Source organism: Callorhinus ursinus, unplaced genomic scaffold (genome assembly GCF_003265705.2).
Source record: "Callorhinus ursinus isolate GAN/ISIS: 27379988/994484 unplaced genomic scaffold, GSC_fseal_2.0 scaffold1, whole genome shotgun sequence".
Lineage (NCBI taxonomy): Eukaryota > Metazoa > Chordata > Mammalia > Carnivora > Otariidae > Callorhinus > Callorhinus ursinus.
Window position 1 is genome coordinate 2,967,157 of NW_027397063.1, and position 19,527 is coordinate 2,986,683.

Genomic DNA, 19,527 nt, shown 5'->3' on the forward strand with positions numbered 1-19,527 from the left:
TTATTTATTTTTAGGGAGAGAGAGAGAGAGGAGAGAGAGCACCAGCAGGAGGGCAGGGGGTAGGCGCAAAGGGAGAGAGAGAGAGAAAGAATCCTAAGCAGCTTCCACACTCAGGACGGTGGGGCTATTTTTAATAGCAAAGCTATGAACATTTGAATATTGGTTTTGTGTGGACATATGTTTTCATTTCTCTTGGGTTCATACCTAGAGAGGAATTGCTGAGTCCTGGGGTAACTCTATGTTTAACTTTTTGAGGAGCTGCCAGACTGTTTTTCCAAAGTGGCTGCACCATTTTACATCCCCACCAGCCATGATGGTTCCTACATTTCTTGATTTATCTCTGCATGCATATTACTACTGCACTTGGATTTAAGCTCCTAGTGGCCACAAACCCCTGGGAGATTGTCGCAATGGGAACCACAGCACATGGATATGTTCTGAATAAATCTCAGCTATTAGTTGGATATACTTTTTATTATATTCAGTTACAGTTCTTAGCTAAATTGGGTAAGCCCACTTTAGGAGAAAACACAGGTCTGATTTCACACCTTCCAAAGAACCCTACACAGAAACAGAGTTACCATGTATTGGGCCCTTACTGGACTCAACCATATACGACCTCATTTTTCAGGTAAGGAAACTAAGATTCAGGTTACTCATCCAAATAATTAACAGCAAAGCTGAAATTCCGACCCAAGTTGTCACTGCATCGCGTTGTCTTTCACGGTGAAGCAATTCTATCTATTACGCAGGGAGAGAGAGGCTTATTTGAGAACTTGTGCTTTCCCTCTATAAATTTCCCAAAGGTAGGGACAAGTGTTTTGCTCCTTTCGTTAACTCCATTTGCACATAGCGTAGCGGCAACTCAATTTACTTTTGATTATATAAATTTTGAACAATGATATAATGACTAATACGCTGAAATATAAAAGTAAGGTATTGTCGTCAAGGTCTAGTTCAATCCTTATTGCGACTATATGTGATGATATACGGTAAGCCTCTAACCTCTAATACGGTCCCCCCCAACGGCCACGGAGCCTTAGCCAAAACTGGATCTGGCTTAAATCCCCCAAAGTTGGCCTTTGTGCCTCAAAGCGTCACCGCCTGGGAACCAGAGAAGCTCTGCCTCTGCAGCTATCATTCGGGCGCCCAAGACACTGACTGGTGCCATTGAGCTGACACCAGCTGTCGGAAAAGCGGAACTGGCTGAAGAGGCCTTTGCCCCTAACCAGCATGGCCACCCTGAGGCTTCGGACTGAGGGCGGCAGAATGGGGATCACGTGAGGAGAATTCCGTTCTTTTATTGGCTTTCTCTCCTGGAAGGGCGGGATACAATAACCCAGCGGGGGCCGGCCTTAAAGGGCCCGCCGCTAAGTCGGCCCGAGCTCCGCCCCCGGGGCTGGGCGGGGCCGGCGCGCGGAGGCCGCGTCCGGGGGGAGCCGTGGTGACCGCCGCCGGCTGCGACGGGAGCCGGAGGGGGTTAACCGCCGAGTCGGCAGGCGGGAGAGCGCGAAGAGCGCGCGCTCGAGGCCGGCTCAGCCGACGGGGGCGCACGGGGGCGCGCGGGCTCCGGCGCCGGGATGGAGGACGCGGTGGCCGGGCCCCGGCTCCGGGCGGCGGCCGAGGCGGCCGAGTCGCGGGCGCAGCCCGGGGTGACGCTGCGGCCCTTCGCGCCGTTCTCGGGGGCGGCCGAGGCCGACGAGGGCGGCGGCGACTGGAGCTTCATCGACTGCGAGATGGAGGAGGTGGACCTGCAGGACCTGCCCAGCGCCACCATCGCCTGCCACCTGGACCCGCGCGTGTTCGTGGACGGCCTGTGCCGGGTGAGGACCGGGCCGGGCGGGCCGTCGGGCGGCGGGCGGACACTTGTTGCCCGGAGGAGGCGGCGCGGGTCGCGGCGCCCAGGTCCCGGCCGGCCCGCGGCAGCCTTTCCAGCCCGGGCCGCCGGCGGGGCCGGGAGGCGACCCTCAGGGACGCGGCGACGCCCCCGGCCGCCCTGCAGCGGTCCACTCCTGGCCCGGCGGGGGCGTGGGCGCGCTCCCTGAGGCTCCCGGGTCCCTGAGCACCTGCCGGGCCGCGCACGCACCGGGCGCAGGAGCTCTTAGCGCCTCGCCTTTGACGGTGGCTGGTCACCGCCTCCCAGGGACGCTCCGACCCCTGGGTGTCTACTCGGGTGGGGGGAGTAGGGGTGGGGGAAATGAAGTAAGGGACAGTCAAGGGATGAATTCGCAACCGGAGTGGCCGGGAGCTCACACTGCCGCCCCTGGAGCGTGTACCGTCGCTCTGCACTACTCCTTTGGGGAAGGGGCTCCTCTCATTCATAGGGAGCAGGAAACAGACGTGGAACGGCGACGTGACTCACTATTCATAAATAGGACAACGTCTCTGCATTCTCAATCTGCACTGTTGGAAGAAAAGCCAATGTTTGGGTGAGGATCTGTGGTTGCTCATTATCCTGTGGCTGGCCAGTTTTGGTCGAATGGTGTTGGGGGGAAGGGACCCATTCTCTAGGCCTTCAGAATAGTCAGGAATTTTGCTCCCTGAAGGGTTGGCATGCCACCATCGGGACACTCAGTACATGAGGAGCTGATTTTTTTTTTTTTTTTTTTAATCTACCCAGTTTAGAAACTTAGGAGGCTGAGGGGGCAGATATGAGTAATCAATGGTGGTGGAGGGGAGGAGGAGTTTATTTCAAATCTGCAATTAGTGTGCAGAATAAAATTTGGACAACGTAGGCATTGCAGAACAAAGCCTGTCTTTGGGAGACAGGCCTCATGAGGAGAGCAGCTGATGCTTTCCATGCCTGGCTCTGGGTCTGCGTATACTGTCAAGGAACTTGTAGTTGAAGGTTGCTGCCAAGAGGAACACCACTGTGGAACAGAGAATGGTGTGCTTTCGTCCCATTTATTTGTAATTTATGTGCGCATCCGCTTTCAGAAAGGATTTACAATGGCTGTGTGCTTAGGTAAACTGTGCATGCTTTCTAAAGCAACAATTGTTATAAATGCAGGGTCTCGCTCATTGTATTCTAAAACCTTTTCTCTTCCTGAGGCCACGGTCTAGCCAGCGCATCCAGTCTCTTTCCTAGGGGTCTGAGGCGGTCTTTCTAATGCAGCAGGGTCAGGTCGTGTAAGGCTGTGCTTATTTACTGGGGTGTCTAGCAATTCATAGTTCTACATCTTCCCAGTAAGTGCTGGGGACATTCCTGAAATTGCTTTGTGTGCAATTTTGTCCACTTTGCTAGCTGTTCATTTTAACAAATGTTTGAGACTCTGCCTGGGCCAGGCACCATTCTAGGCTCTGAGGGGGTGGCAGTGAGTGACATCACAACCCTGCCTGAGGGGCTGACCTTTCTGTTGGGGCAACAGACTGTCAACAAATATTAAATGTGTCAGGAGGTGATCTTGCTATAGGAAAAAGTAAGACCGAGAAGATAGGGGAGGAGGGAGTGGGGGTCTGGGAGGGGAGGGAGATTGCTCTTTCTGTTCTATATTAGATGATCAGGGAAGAGCTTACTGACAAGGTGATATTTTGAGCAGAGACCAGGGGCTTAGCATTCAGTCCTTTATTATTCTTTTGCTGTGTGTGGAATGCTTCTTATGTCCCAGGCACTGGCTTAGGCCCACGGGGTAGAGCAGTGAACACGATGAGCTTTCTGCTTATGCTCTAGTGGTTGAGGAGGGGTCCGATAACAGAAAAATAAGTGAACAAGTACAGTGGAGAAAGTAACATAGGATGAATATGCTAGAGGGTGACCAAGGAGAGGACAGGGGCAGAGTCCTACCAATCCTAAGGGGGACACTGTGGTTGTTCGAGTTAGTAAAGAGCAGGTGAATCGGGGCAGGACTGAGGGAGTCAGCCAGGGGTGTTGGATCAAGGGGAGGAGGCGGTACTGCTGGAGTCCTAGGCTGGCGGGCTGGAGCTGCAGAAGTGAAGGGGTGGGATTGGGGTGCAGGGAGTGGCAGGGAGGGGACACCCCCCACTGGCCCTGGCTTTCTGGTCTCCTTAGTGGAACCCAGCTGGTAGCCAGGAGGCCAGGGAGCCCAGGCAGCGCAGTCCATAGGTGGGGTCAGCCTTCCAGAGCCCAGAGAAGGGTAGAGAGGGCAGTGCATGGCCCTGGGGTCAGTGCAGGCAATGAGGACATGCAGAGAGGGGTCAGCGTGGGACCACTGTAGAGTGAGTGGCCCCAGAAGATCTCCCGGCACAGCTTGGACTTGGCTGGCAGGAGGAAGCTCCTTGCGTAGATTTTGTGTGGCCAGCGTCCAGGCAGAGGGAACAGGAGGGAACAGCAAAGCCAGAAGTTCTCGGCTAGTGGCGAACTGACTGAGGGCGTGAAGGGCGCCTCATGGCCCTGGCCGAGTGAGAGATGGTAGGGGGTGGCTAAGGTTGGACACAGCCAGGGAATGGTTCCATGGGGGGCCTTGGTGGCCCTCGGAGGGGTTGGGATGTTATTCTAACAGGAGAGCGGAGTGGAGAATTGTCTCTTGGGGAAGGAGGGTGGGTGGTCAAGAGAGGAGGCAAGGAGACCCCTTAGGCAGCTCTCGCCTTTCCTTGTCTAGGGGAGCTGTGAGGGTGTTTGGATTTGGGTGGGGGTGTTGGAGTTGGAGCCTGTCTTCTCTGTCTGGAGGGTCCAGAGCGTCAGAAGGGGGCGGGGAGCTTTGTGCAACATTTCTTGCACAACCCTGAGCTCCCATAAGATGTCAAACAATCAGTGAAGACACAACATTCACTGGGCTGAGGGAGTCACAGGCCCCACAGGCAAAGAGCTCTGCTATACGGGGGCAGTGAGAGCAGAAATCACTGGTGCGGGGGAGGGGGGGTGTTGGGCGGTGAGGAGGGAGCCTTTGGTGAGCCTTCCAGTAAAAAGAATGTTTCCTTCCGCTGAAACCATCCCTCTAGGTGGGAAGGTATGGCTTCCGGCAGCCTTATTATTTTCAAGGCTGTTCTCCCTCAAGGCCAGCCTGATCCCACCTTTGGGTGGTGTAGTGAAAATGTCCTGCTTCAGGTCGGTGTCGTCTGACCCGAGTGGGCAGACTGCTCACTGTGTTGCTGATGGAGTTCCCTGTACTGGGGGGCTGGCCGTCCCCCCTCCTGAACCAGTCCCTTGGAGGGTCACCTGGATGAGCGATGGTTAGCCTGTTAGGGCCACTGGAATCACATACCACAGCCTGGGTGGCTTATAAACAACAGACGTTAATTTCTCACTGTTCTGGAGGCCAGCGTGGTCGGTGATGGTCCTCTTCCCGGCTTGCAGATTTCTCACTCCATCCTGCTGCAGTGGAAGGGAGGAGGGGGCTGGGGGCGGGGGGAGCTTTTTCATCAGGACACTGGTTCCATCCAGAGGGCTCCACCCTTGTGACCCGAACACCCCTAAAGGCCCCACCTCCTCATACCATTACCTTCAGGGGTTAGGATGTCAACGTGTGAATTTGGCGGGGGGGGGGGATATAAACATCCGGACCACGGCAGACAATGTGAAGGAAAAAGACTGTGCCAAACTTCTTTCCCCACGTTCCTGTTATTCTCTAACCATAGTCCTGATAGAAAGAAATCGATCTGAACCACCAATTCATTTGGGAATTTATGTCAGAAGCCATTTTCTAACCATAACAGTTAGGTGTGATAGGTAGTTTGTCAGCCAGGTCATCATCAGTGCTGCAATAATTTACAATAAATGTGTTCGTTAAATGCTTATCTAAAAAACAACTGAAACTGTATCATCATTAACTTCAAGTAGTATTACTAGAGAGATTTACGCTATTACAAATGAGTGACAACTTTTATTAAAAGAAGATCATTTTCGGGGCGTCTGGGCAGCTCAGTAGGTTAAGTGTTTGACTCTTGATTTCAGCTCAGACCGTGATCTCAGGGTCCTGAGATCAAGCCCCATGTCGGGCTCTGCGCGGGGCCTGGAACCTGCTTCAGATTCTCCCTCTCCTTCTGCCGCTCCCCACCCCTCTCTCTCCCTCCCTAAAAAAAAAAAAAGAAAGAAAAAGATTATTTTCTCTTGTACAAATATTAGCTTAGCATATCCCATTACTGTTCTGTTTTTGTGAACCTTTTTTTTTTTCCCTGAGAAAGCAAAACAGTGCTTTGAACCAGTAATTGCATGCACTTTAGCTCATTGGCGGTGGTCCGTTGGTTCCCTAGAATAAGCACATTTATTCAGTCCTCATCAAGCTCACCAGAAACTTAGGAGTTCTCAAGTAATATTCTGTGAGTTTCCAGACAGCGAGCATAGTTCTGTAGGGTAATAGAAACAAACACCACTTTTCCTATCGTCTGAAACATGAATGCATATTTGACTGATAGAGCTTTGCCCAAAGGCTAAGTCAGAAAATATTAATCATCAGAACATTTACTCTTCTCTGTGAATAAACTCACTTTCCCTAAGACAAATGTCCACTTAAGATTTGTGATACTGACATGCTTTTCTTTTAGTAGCGGGAAATATTCTGTCATAAAAGGAGTTTGAGTGGTGGCTTTGAATTCTTTGTATCAGGGAAGACCCCAAGCACCTTAGCTTGTGCACCTTAGCGGCACATGAGAGTCCCTGGGGAGATTTAAAAATCGTCCAGGCTCCAGGCCACCCTGACCAGCTGCAGTCTCAGGGGCTGGCAACCACCTGGAAAGAGTTGCCGAAAAAGCTCCCCCAGGCAATTCTAATTGTGAGTCAAGGATGAGGACCATTGTTTTACCTGGAAGGGGTTTTGCCTGACCAGAGGCCTTGTTGTGCCATGAAAATATCATTGAATAATTGGTCATTGGGTTCCATTTTGAGCCAGATCTGTGCCTTGATTTCCTCCGAGTCTAAAATAGAGTCAGGCTCTTGGTCTGGTGCCTCCCTCCTCTGAGTGGTGTTTGACCTTGTAGCTGGAAAGCTGGATGATTGGCTGTTAGCCCTGGAGCCCTTGCCTTTGAGAGGTGTGACACATGAGGTAAGAGCCTGTACTTTAACAAGGGGTTGCCTCCCGGGGCCTTCATACGCATCCCCTCCCGCTGCTGTTCAGTCTCCAGCCAAATGGCAGATCCCAGGCTGGTCCTCCCCAAACTCCTGCTTTGGTAGACAGGACACCATCCAGCAGTAATTGATGACGTGGATGTTTTTGAGGTCCAGGGTAGCAGGGCTGGTATGCATCATTTCTGCTCATAAGATTGTAGGTACTTGGCGGTGTTTCTGCCTGTCCCTGTTCCAAGTCAGTCTGTGGCCGCGTGTTGGGAGATGGGATATTCCAGCAGATGGGTAGCAGGCGGGGTCTAAGGCGGTATAAACTCCAGGCGCTTTCAGGCCTTTTTACCTTTCGCCCTAGTGTCATGGGCGTGTGGTTTCTCCAGCCGAAACTATGCCTAAAGTTGCCCCTGAAGCCCCCCGAAGAGTAGAGAGGCAGTAAACCGGCATGGTATGGTTTGATTTACTTGGAAGTGTCCAGAATGTCGTATGTTAAAAAGACAAAAAAAATAAACCCAAAACCTATGTGTTATATACGTGCAAAGTTTATTTGAGAGTTTATCCACTATTTCCCTAATTTTAGAATTTCTGACGCTTATATAAGTCATGATTCTTCATATCCGTGAGCTCCCTTTGATCCCTCCCCATCACTCCCCACATGAGCAAGTGTGTGGTTCCCTTTCAGCTCCAGCCACCGCCACCACGCATCGCTCAGAGCATTTGTCCTCAGCAGCAGAAGCTTCAAATGTCATTGCCCATAGCTGCAGGCTTTCTGAGCCCCAAGACATTACATCAGGGAACAAAAAACAAATTGGCTTTGTGATAGAACAGAATAGCTCAAGCAGAGGCTGTTAGGTTCCGATTCCTGTGTTGATATTTCAGGCTGTAGTCTTCCTCTCTTCTTCCCTTTTAAAAAATGTAAACAGATGGTCGAGTCCCCACTTTGCGTCTGTGTCACTTGGGGGGGGCCCATTGGCCCTGGTCTGTGACTGCAGGAATCCAGCAGTGGGGGGAGGGGGGTGGCAGAGAGAGACCCCCTTGGCATGCATGTTCTACACCCCATTGTCAGGACACACGCCAAGGGTGGTGGGGGAGTGCCAGTCCTTTGAAATACAATTCAGTGGGGAGAGAGAATTTTTTTCTTTTGTAAATACTAATTACCACCCAAAATGTGGGGATGCCGACAGCAGTGACGGTGCTGTGTTCTCTGAGCCTGGACAGGCTATAACCTGGCAAGAGGATGTAAAAAGAGCTCTTCTGCCCTTGTGGGGCAAAACAGATATGCTTTTAAAACATAACGTTAGGAAAATATTAATTACCTTGACTCAAAGTTTGATGTTGGGGGAAGGGTTGGCTTTGCGTATGGATGTCAGTCATTGTTGAAACCCTTTGCTGTATTTGATTTAGTTGGCACAGAGTGTTTTAATTAATTTATTTTTAACCTCAGGAGATTTAATTGGGGTTGATGTGCTTGCATTCTCTGTCCAAGTGTGTCCATGAAGAGGCAGTGCAGTGTAATAGCTAAGGTGTAGTAGATCTTAAGCATACCTGTCCCATGCACGTATACACTGTGAGGCTGAGGAAGCCATTTGTCCCCCTGTGCCTTAGTTTCCCTGCCTGTCACGTGTGGGGGGTGGTAATAGAGCGTACATATTATGATGTACATAAAACGCTTCTCACTGACTGGGACAGAGTAAATGTACGATATACGTTAGTGTACTAGTTATCTACTACTGTGCCCCAAACTAACTCAAAACTTAGTAGTTTAAAACAGGAAATGTTAGGACCTCCCAGCATCTGAGGATCAGGAATGCAGGGGTGGCTGAGCCTCGAGGCCTCCCTTGTTTCCCTGCCACAGGGACCTCTCTGTAGGGCAGTTCCTGACCTGGCTGCTGGCTTCCCTCAGAGTGAGTGAGGAAGGACATGTGAGGGGCATGGGATTCACAGTCTTTTTGTACCCCGATCTCAGAGGGAGATCCTGCCCCGTGGGCTGCGTTCACGAGAAGTGAGGCAGCGAGGCTGATCACACGCAAGGGGCGGGGGGCGTTCAGCAGGACACGACCCCGGGATGGTCCCCGGGGCCATCTCAGGCTGCCGGCTGCAGGAGCTATTCATGAGTCCACTTTTTTCTTTATAAATGTTTTTGACTTCCTGGGGCAGCTAACATTCAGAACTGTTCGTTAAGGTATTTTGTGATCTGATTTTTTTTAGCTTCAGCCCCAGAAAAGTTTTATTCCCCACAGTTTTAGACCCCACCACTGAACCTACAATTCCTCATTGATAGGATTATTAGGTTATTAAGTTTCTAAAGTAGCAAAAGCTGTCAGCCACTGCATTTGTGAAGGAAGAGCTTGGCAGACGAGATCCATGTACTTTGGGAAAAGCCTGTATTTTTCCTTTCGGTACTAATTTCAGCAGGTGCAGGATGAAACTCCCAGGTGGGGTCCTGATCAACGCCACAGAACGAGTATTTGAGGTTGGCCTGAATTCAGATTTAAGAGACGAAAATGTTGCTTAATTCAGAGAGCCGAGTCTGGATTCTTTTTTCACTCAACCTAACAGTAGCTTGTTTTCCTTCCCCCCCTTGATATTTCTTGTTCAACCTTCTGCTTTATTTTAAAGATGATAAAGTAGTTCCCGCCCATTGATGTGCAGGCCGCATGTGTAACCCTTCTCTTTTCATCTTCTTACGAGGACTCTGCAATAGGTACTCCTGCCGTCCCACAGATGTGGGAAGGAGGCCAGCAGAGGCCGAGCAGCTGTCCCGGGCCGCAGAGCCAGGAAGTGCCGGCCCTGGGATCCAGACCTCGTTTTAGCCGACTCCAGAGCCTGCGCAGTAACCATCTTGCAGTGTGCAGTAATGCACATGAATTTTTCATATCTTTCACATCTTTTTGAAACCCCAGGGCAGCTCTGTGAAGAAAGTATTTTTATCCACAGGAAACTGAGGTTCAGATGAGTTACAGCTCTATTCTTCTTTCAGCCATTTATTTATACTTAGCGGATGTAGCTGAGTGCTTGCGGTACATCAGTGACAGCCCTGGCCATCTTTTGTGCTCTAGCAGAAGGCAGGGCCGGGGCGCTGGAGCCGGGTAGACCTGGATTGGAATCCTGGCTCCATCGCTTCACTCATTCACTCATTCATTCACTCATTCGTTCATTCATTCATTCAACCAATATTTACTGGGTGCCTTCTCTGAGCACTGTGCTGGCTGCAGGACCAGCCACGGGATCCTGGGTGAGTCTGTCATCCTCCCCAGGCCCAGCCTTCCCAGCTGCAGAAGGAAGACAGTGACCCCTACCTCACAGTCACCGTGAAGTCAGCACAAGGGGGCACATGGTGTGTGACAGACACCATCCCTTCCTTCGTGGGGCTCACAAGCTAGCAGCAAAGACACGAAATTACATTTTTAAGTTGTGTGTGTTATGGTACCTATAACCAAGGAGCTTGGGAGATCCATAAAAAAACCATGCGTCCTTGGGCCGGTTACTTAGCCCCATCTCCCTTGCTTCGTCTCTAAAGTGAGCAGGTTGAGTGGGCTCATCCCTGTGAGGTCATTTCTGGCTCTCACAACCATGGGCTCTGCACCGTTCCATCAGTGGAACGTGGCCCGTTTGCCCCTTGCTCCTGGGCACCCCCACATGTTAAATCAGACTTTTCAAGGAGGAAGTTGCTCCAGAAGAGAATTTCTCTAGCATGAATCCAGTTTTCTTCTGCCCGACTTCCCAGCCTTCCATCTGTAGGGGAGACAGAACTTGACCTATGCTCGTCCTCGGTTTTCAGCTGCAGCTCCCTAACAAAAAGATTAACAAGAGAAAAACGGACAGTTATCAAAGTGTGCAGTGCACATCACAAGGGAGAAACCTCAGGGAGATGTAACTCAGCTTATAAATCCTCTTGAACAAAGAACAAACAGCACATTTGTAGAGGAACAACAGGGCAGAGAAAAGCCATCTCTGGCTTCCAAGGGCAGCGAAGTGCAGGAAGGTAAATATGTGGGAGGAAGCTAATGGAGTAAGATTGGTTGCAGGTTCCTCTGGTGCCTTCTCTGGGCTGATAGGTGTCTAGGGTCCTCTACAGTAAAAGGAGAATTTATGTCCTGCCTTTAGGCAGAAAAAGGGGGAGAAGAGATAGTTTTGCTTTTTGTTTTTTTTTTCTACCTGTGCTCTTAATTGCCTTCAGCTCCAAATAACTTTTATGTCAAAGAGGGGTATTTTGGGGTGGCATATTCTGGTTCCTTCACACCCATACTCCTGCTCCTGTCCTGCACTGGTCAGCAGGAGGCCTGTAGGCTAGTTTGTAGCTGAAGAGAAAATATATTTCAGCCTCTTGGAAATTTCTGTAGAACCAACCTGAAAAGAAACCTGTGTCAGAGAGCATTTTACTGACTCCGGCACCAATTCTGTCCCGTTAGCATTTGAGGGTTTGCTGAAGATAGCCTCCCAAAGCCAGAACACTCATATGAAATGTGTTTTTAAAAAGTCTCTTGTTTACTGGGGACTTTTCCAAATCCCCTGATGGCTATTACTTATTGATAAGGTGACAGTATATCCCATTTGCATATCCGATCTGTGCCTGTCATCCCAGGAAAGTTATTAGTAGTACCCCCTTTGACCCTTAAGTTTGGATGATAAATTATATAATGCAGTAATTTATATAATTAATGATTAGCCCCCAACTTATTTGGCACCATTAGTGCCAAATATTTTATGTACATCATTTAATCCTTCTTACAACCTTCTAAGATAAATACCATATTTGCCTATTTTATAGAAGAAGGCGGCTTCTTCCCCCTTTGCAAAACTACTCATCACATAGAATCCATTGCAACGGGGCCTCTATGGGCACAGAACCAGGGCACGAAGGGCCCTGAGGCACACACCTTACATTTCTCCAAGGAGGAATCAAGGCTCAGAGAGGGGGTGGTGTGTCCTCAGCGGTGCTCCCTGGATATTGGCCAGCACTAGAACAGGTCTCCCTGCCCCCTGCCCCCTGGTTTTTATGCTGCTCATTTAATTCTCTGCGAAATGATGTCTTCCGCACTCCCACTCCCGCCCCACCTAGAAAAACCCAGAGCATGCAAATAATGAGGAGGACAGCTAGAGTCAAGTCAGCCAGGACAGGCAAAATTGTCCCCTTGCCACTGTTAGGGGGCTGCACAGAGAGAGGCAGAGTGAGCTTGGCCCCAGAGCCGATGCAAAATACCAGCATTGGCCACCAGGGGGCAATAACCTCGCGTGTGTTGTGTGGTGGAGCCGGACTCTGCCTTAGACTTTTAATTCAGGCATCCGCAGAAAGTGCGTTTTCAGCAGGAAGAAGTCACGCCTGTGCTGCCAAAGAAGCTATTTGAAGATAAGTTTGTAGTTGAAACTTTCAAGTGGAAACACACCTCCTCCGCTTCCCATGGAAGACCAAGGTTGTGGGAGAGCCACCTCCGGAGGAGCCCCTTCCTTGCTGCTGGGCGACACCGCCGCCTTTGGAACAGGAAACACGGGGGCCTGTGTTCACCTACAGCAATGGTCTTCCTCCTCCAGCCACGCCTGGCCCCCGTTTGTGACTTCCTCTGTCCCATGCTCCGCTTTGCAGTGTGTTGGGACTGTGACTCCAATTATCAGCATAAAGAAATACAAAGGGAACTCACTCAGATGAAACAAACACTATTTCAGAGATAGTGGGAGTTTTCTTTTTTTTTTAAAGATTTTATTTATTTATTTGAGAGAGAATGAGAGAGCACAAGAGGGGGCAGGGTCAGAGGGAGAAGCAGACTCCCTGCTAGGTAGGGAGCCCGATGCGGGACTCGATCCGGGGACTCCAGGATCATGACCTGAGCTGAAGGCAGTCGCTTAACCAACTGAGCCACCCAGGCGCCCGATAGTGGGAGTTTTCTGAGCTGGTTACTACATAGACTATTTTTTAATTTAATTTTATTGTTATTATTATTATTATTTTTTTTTTTTTTTTGAGAGAGAGAGAGAGAGCGGGAGAGAAAATCTTAAGCAGGCTCCATGCCAGCACGGAGCCCGACGCGGGGCTCGATCTCATAACCCAGAGATCATGACTGAGTTTAAATCAAGAGTTGGACATTTAACTGACTGAGCCACCCAGGTGCCCCTACATAGATTACTTGTAAAAAGCAAAGCAGATAGGTCCCCAGACCTGCATGGTGGGAAGTGTGCTCTCACATCGGAGACCCTGTCCCGGGATGATTCCAGAATTACCCACTGCTCAGGCCATGTGGTGACAGTGTTCTGGGCCGGAGTGGGGACTCTCAGGAACTCGGGCAGATCTTGGCTGTGCCTGCACACCCACCTCTGTGTCCTGCTGCAGATCTTGGACAGGGATGGAGACCACCTCAGGTCTGGGTCAGTACTCTGTAAACTCTTTTGCAGCCCCTAAAAACAGACCACCCATCAGAAAAATCTGCTAGGTTATCTACAGTTGAATGGTCTGAAAGACAGTTGCAGATGTCTGGCAACATCAGGGTTGGTTTGTATCTGTATCTCTCTTTCTAGCAGAGCTGAATCTAAGAGGTAGCCTTCCAGCTCAACCACCTGTTTATCCCAACACAATATTTGCAGAACATTTTTATTTTTAAAATCAATTCTGAATCTGTATATTTCTTTGAAGTGGTCAATAAATTTGCAGGACTAACACTTTGACCCTAATTTGCTCTGTTTTGTCAAATATTTATTCTTGGTGTATATTGGGAAAGACTGTTACTCAACAAGATGCATTGTAACCTCCACATTTTGAGTATTTCAGTTCCGTAGAGCAAGCTGGGGAAAATGACCTGGTTCTCAGCACAGCGAGTCGGCCCTAGCCTGTGGCGTGAGCGAAGTGGGGTGGCAGGTAGGGAGGTTGTATGCTGGGGGATGACTCCCTGCCCTTGCTGGAGAGGGTTTTTGTGCAGAGGACAGAATGGAGCATCCCGTGCTGGAATGAAGCCGTACAGTGGGCCACCCCCCAGGCTGTGGCTGAGATTCTAAACTTCCTCTTCAATCTGTGAACGGAGGATGAGGTGGTGTGATCACTTTCCCTGGATGCTGTGAGGATTAAACCCAGCAAGGCAGTGTCTGGGGTGGCATCTGATGGCAGGAAATACTCCAAAATATGTGCGTAGTCTTTATCAAGGACCCCGTTTTAACAGCAATGAATATATCATTAGATGATGTTGTATATTGGGTTGTCATTTAGTTTTTGTTTGTTCGTTTCTTACCTTTTCCCTCCTTCCTTTTCTCTGCGGGATAGCACGGGGTCCAACTTGGCAGGATCACCTACTTGTAGGTTCTCCTGCTGCTTATCATTCATCTTACTTGTATGGCTCATCCCCATAAGGGCCCACCCTCTTTTATGGACAAATACATACCTTGCTTTGGTGCTGTACATGGTAAAAGGTGATACGATGGTGAGGTTAGGAGGGTGAGCCCCAAAGCCAAGTCAGCCTGAATTCAAATCCCAGCTCTATCGGCAACCGCTGTGTGACCTTGGGCAAGTAACTTTTCTGTGCTTTAGTCTCTTTGCCATTACCCACCTCACGGGGTTGTGAACATAGGGAACAAGGGCAGGCCACCCCAAAATGTGCCACTTTGGCCTGTGGGTTATTTTAAACGGAAGTTACGTAAGAGCCAACCTGTGCAGGAAGGATACTCCTACCCTCCTCTGTCCCCCTGAAAGCAGGAAGTAAGCCTCCCTGCAGAAGGTACCCTCCCTGCACCAGGAGGTAAAGAGACAGCCTTATCACCAGAAATAAATTCAGGGCCAAGAAAGCTATATAAATAATCCTGTTGCTTTTTACTAGCTTACTACCCCAGCCCAAATTCTGATTAGAACTCCTTACTAATTGAAGCCCCCAAAGTGAAGTCTTCTTTGTCCTGTGAATTCCTTATGGATTTATTGTCTCTTTGTCTAAAAAGTATAAAAACTGTCTTTTTCCTTGGTCATTTCTTTGGTCAGTTTCATTATTGGGCCTCCATGCACACATAATAAAACTTCATGGTTTTTTAAATTTTTTCTCCTGTTAATCTATCTCATGTCAGCTTAATTTTTAGTCCAGCTGGAAGACCTTAAAAGGTAGAGGAAGAGTTTTTCCTTCCCTAAGTACGGATGAGAGAAGAGCATATAAATTGTTAACCTCAAAATAAAACTGTCAGTATTATATGTCAACTGTACTTCAATTTAAAAAATAAACAGTAGTCTCTAGGTAACTAAAAATAAATAAAGCAAAATAAAGCTATTAGTTATTTTACCAGCAAAAATGGGTTTATACAGGAATAACAGAATTGCAATCCCAGACAAGCTATGGCAAAACTACAGGCAAGTCTGATGAACAAAGCAGAGGAATACTCTTTCATAGAAGAAAGGGGGAGTTTGGGAGGGCCGTGTAAACAAAAAAATCCATTGGCCTGAACTGGGAGTTCAAGTGTAGTGGCTTCTCATTGGCTGGGCTCTGACTGTCTCTCATTGGCTGAGCTGTGACTGTCCCTCATTGGCTGGGCTGTGACTGTCTCTCATTGGCCAGGCTGTGACTGTCTCTCATTGGCTGAGCTGTTGCGGGGAGAGGAGAAAACCCTTCCTCCTCCTATGGGGTGATAAAGTAGTATCCTTGTGCAAGGTACCTTGCACCCTGCAATTGACAAGAGGCAGGGTGTTAGCTCCCCGTGCTTCTGGCTTCCCATCTTAGTGAGGTTTTCCTTTATTAATTTTCACAAAATAAGGCGCTAACAATAATACCAGTCTCCAAACAAGTGTTTAGTACTTGTTAGCAATCTCATTAAAATTATTAAAATGCAAATGTTAAAAAGTGTCTGTTGCTCACTGCTGTTTATCCTGTGCCTACGACAGAGCCTGCCACATAGTAGGCACTCAATAAATATTAAGTGCAGCAGTAGAAGTAGAACACATACAAATGTGTTTTAAGTCCATTAAATATTAAGCCTTATTTTCCCAGGAGTTTCCCACACACGTGAGCACCCGTATGAGATTAACAGGCTGAGGTGCGGCTGAATGTAGCAAGAGGTGTCATACCAGAATATTAAAAATGACTTGTCAGAACTTGTAAATGCTTAGATAAAGCATGTTTTCACATGAAATGAGCTCTGGTACAAAGTTGAAAACAAACCTAAGAAACTAAACACTTTGTAAAAATAAATCTCAAATAAGACAATGGTTGTAAAAACCATTAACGCTAAAGCATAAAATCATTAATGCTGATGATAAATCCTAGGCTTCCTGGCACAATTAAAAAAAAATCTGTAATTGAAAAATCGCATGTTTGCTGGGGGGGCTTTCTCTCAGTCTTGCCATCTATCTCTTCTTCCTTCTTTCCCTTTTCTTCTCTCTCCCTTCTCTTTCATTGTTCTTAGAATGCCCTTGAGGAGACACACACATCTTTTCAGAAATTCACTGACATCTGCTAGATCTCCATTTACTGCACCAGCCAGCCTCTAGCATCCTTGATAGAAGGTGGCTGGTCATTCCTTGCCAGCTCTTGTCCCTAAGAAGGCAAAATCAGCTTGTGATCTTATCTCTGAAGGCTGCCCTGGTTTCCATTAGATGGTGCCAGGAAAGATGACCTTCTGTAATGAAATGCATGCTGTCTGCTTAGTACTCAGTGGCCTGCTGTGCTTTTAATTAAATGAACCAATCTTTAAAAACTTTATTGTTATCCCCATAGCAGCATGTCACCCACCAGTCTGTCTCCAGTTCCAGTAATTCCAGATGATTCCATCATAGGGCAGCAGCAGTGGGGACCCAAGGTTGGGCTTTAGCAGTGTGGGATCTGGGCTCATTACTTCTTAGAGCCAGTTCTCTGTGCTTCTGGTCTAGAATAACTCACCCCTGTCCTTCTAGCCAGAGAGCACTGCTATTATAAGCTGGCTTTACCAGAGAGTTTACATACCATTGTGTTAGGTCCACGGTGTGCTGGTGGAACGGTATTTAATGGCATTAGGGAGAACCTTCTGAAGAGCACAACTCATAATAAGTACATTTGCCTAGATTGCTGTTTGATTTGAAGAGTAATTCATTCTAAAAGTAATATTTGGGGGCACCTGGGTGACTCAGTCAGTTGGGCGTTTGCTTTTGGCTCGGGTCATGATCTCAGGGTCCTGGGATCAAGCCCTGTGTTGGGATCCCTGCTCAGCAGGGAGTCTGCTTCTCCTTCTCCCTCCACCTCTCCCCCTGCTCATGATCTCTTTCTCTCTCATAAATAAATAAAATCTTTTAAAATAAATAAATGTAATATTTGGTTGTAAAAATGAATAAAAGCATTTACTAAAAATTCCCCATCCTCTTCTCTCAACCTGTTTCTTAGAAATAGCCTCTGTTGAGCTTTATGTGTAGCGTTTCATGCATGTATAAACATGTATGTGGTATATATAAAGAGATAAATGCAACTAAATATATAACATGTATATATATTTATATAGTATCGTATTATATATGCTCTCTTGCCACTTATCTTTTTAAAATATTTTGGACATCTTTCCAGTAATTCCGTGCATTTCTTTTGATGACTACATGGCATTTCATTATAAGAATGTAACATTTAACCAGCAATTTCTACTGATAGACATTTAGGTTGTTTTCTGTGTTTTTTCCCCCCATCATAAACATTATTGCAAGCAGCTCCTTATGTATACATATCTTTGTTTGCTTCTGTAAATACGTATGTGAGTTACATTTCTAGAAGTAGAATTTCTGAATCAGAGGGTATAGGGATTTTACATATTGATAGATACTGCCAATTTGCTCTCCAAAATGTTTATACGAATATATATTACCCTCTGCATAAAACTTCCTCTTTCCCCACATTCTTGCCAACAAAGGGGATTATAAATCCTTTTGGATCATTGCCAAGATCATTCAGAGGTGAAAAAAATAGTATCTTTTTGTTTGAATTTGTTTTTCCTTAATTTGGAACAAGGTTGACCATCTTTTATGCTTATTGATCATTTGTTGGTTTTTTTGTTTTTGTTTTGTTGTGGTTGTTCCTGTAAATTGATTGTTTATATCTTTACTACTTTTCTGGTACATTTCTGGACTGTACTTATGCACCTGGAAGAATTTCCTGTATATTAAAGGAACTGATATTTTATCACATATATTGCAGACGTTTCCCCCAGTTTGCCATTTGACTTTATGTGGTTTTTATCCCACAGTAATTTTTACTCTTTTTATTTGTAGTAGAGACGTAGGAATTTTGTCTTTTGGTCTTCTGGGTTTGTTTCATGCCTACAGAGTCCTTTCCTGGGCCAAGATATATAGGAGTATGTTTTTTTCTAGTACTTTAATGTTTTATTTTTGATGTTTGCCTTTAATTCTTTTTTTTTTTTGCCTTTAATTCATTGGCCATTTTGGTATAAGGAGTAAGATAGGCTTCTGCTTTTCTTTTTTGCATGTTACCTGTGAGTTCCAAATCGTATAGATTTGCAATATACCCAGGTGGCCAAATATACTGGAATCAGGGCTCTGCTGTGAATCTTCCTGTCCATTTCGGAACCAGTTTCGTGCTCCTGTGCTGACTATGGCCTTGCAGGGTAGCCTTATGTAACAATCCATGCGTCTATGTGCCCCTGTTCTTCTCTTCCAGTATTTATTTTCCTGGTCGGTTTCATCTGCTTATTCTTCTCCATGAACTTTAGAAGCGTTCACTCTGTCACGTTCAAACTATCCTCCACCCCCTACGAATAACGACATAAGAAATGCAACAACCAAACCTGTTGGTATTTTGTGAGATTGCTTTGGGTTTATAGTTACTTAGGGAATATTGGCATCTTTGAATATTATGTTTCAATAATGTTCTACTTATTTGGGCCATCTTTATGCCACCAGTATATGCCAGTGTCTTTGTATAGATCCTGTTTATTGTCTTTAGTTTGTATTCATGTTTTAGATTCTTGGGTATACATATTTTTATGTAAACTTAAGAAATGTGTTATAATATGAGCTTGCTTTTTCTATTATACTTTTCCTTTCATATAAAGAAAATTCTTGTTTCTATGTATTAACTTTGCAACAACCCACCGTACTAAAGCCTCTTACAGTTTCTAAGAGGGGTTCAATTGATTCTTTTGCATTTGCCAAGTATAAAATCATATCATCTGCAAATAGTGATGATTTGCCATCTTCTTTGCAACACTTGTGTTTTATTCTCTTAGCCACATGGCACTTGAACAATAATTATATGATGCCAGATGGCATCCTTATCTTGTATCCAGCTTCCAAGGGGAGCATGCTCTTGTTTTTACCATCGGCCGTCACCTTGGTGTGGCGGTATGTGGCATTTTAACTTACCTCCAGGTATCTAACAAATGGTTGCACACAGAAAACACATCCAGCACTCTTGTTGCTTTTAAGTAGACTCTAACCTCACACTCGATTCTCCTTTTCAAGAAGTGACCTGAAGGATGTTCTATGAACCGTATGTCTCCGCCTCCCCCGTCTTGACACTGCCCAGTGGAACTCTGTGTTGATGGAAAGGTTCTTTATCTCTCCTGCTCAGTACAACAGCCACTGAGCCACTGAGCATTTGAAATATGGTGGATATGAACAAGGAGCTGAATGTTTAATTTCATCT

At 47.1% G+C, this 19,527-nt stretch overlaps 1 protein-coding gene across 1 annotated transcript in view; it reads left to right on the forward strand.

Annotated features, from left to right (window-relative positions):
• Positions 1 to 1,425: 1,425 nt before the first annotated feature.
• RCAN1 (regulator of calcineurin 1) overlaps positions 1,426 to 19,527 on the forward strand; it is a 97,805-nt gene continuing 79,703 nt past the window's right edge. The window contains exon 1 of the mRNA XM_025871802.2: positions 1,426 to 1,823. Coding sequence (XP_025727587.1) covers positions 1,581 to 1,823 — 243 coding nt within the window. The 5' untranslated portion in view covers positions 1,426 to 1,580. The remainder of the gene's footprint in view (positions 1,824 to 19,527) is intronic.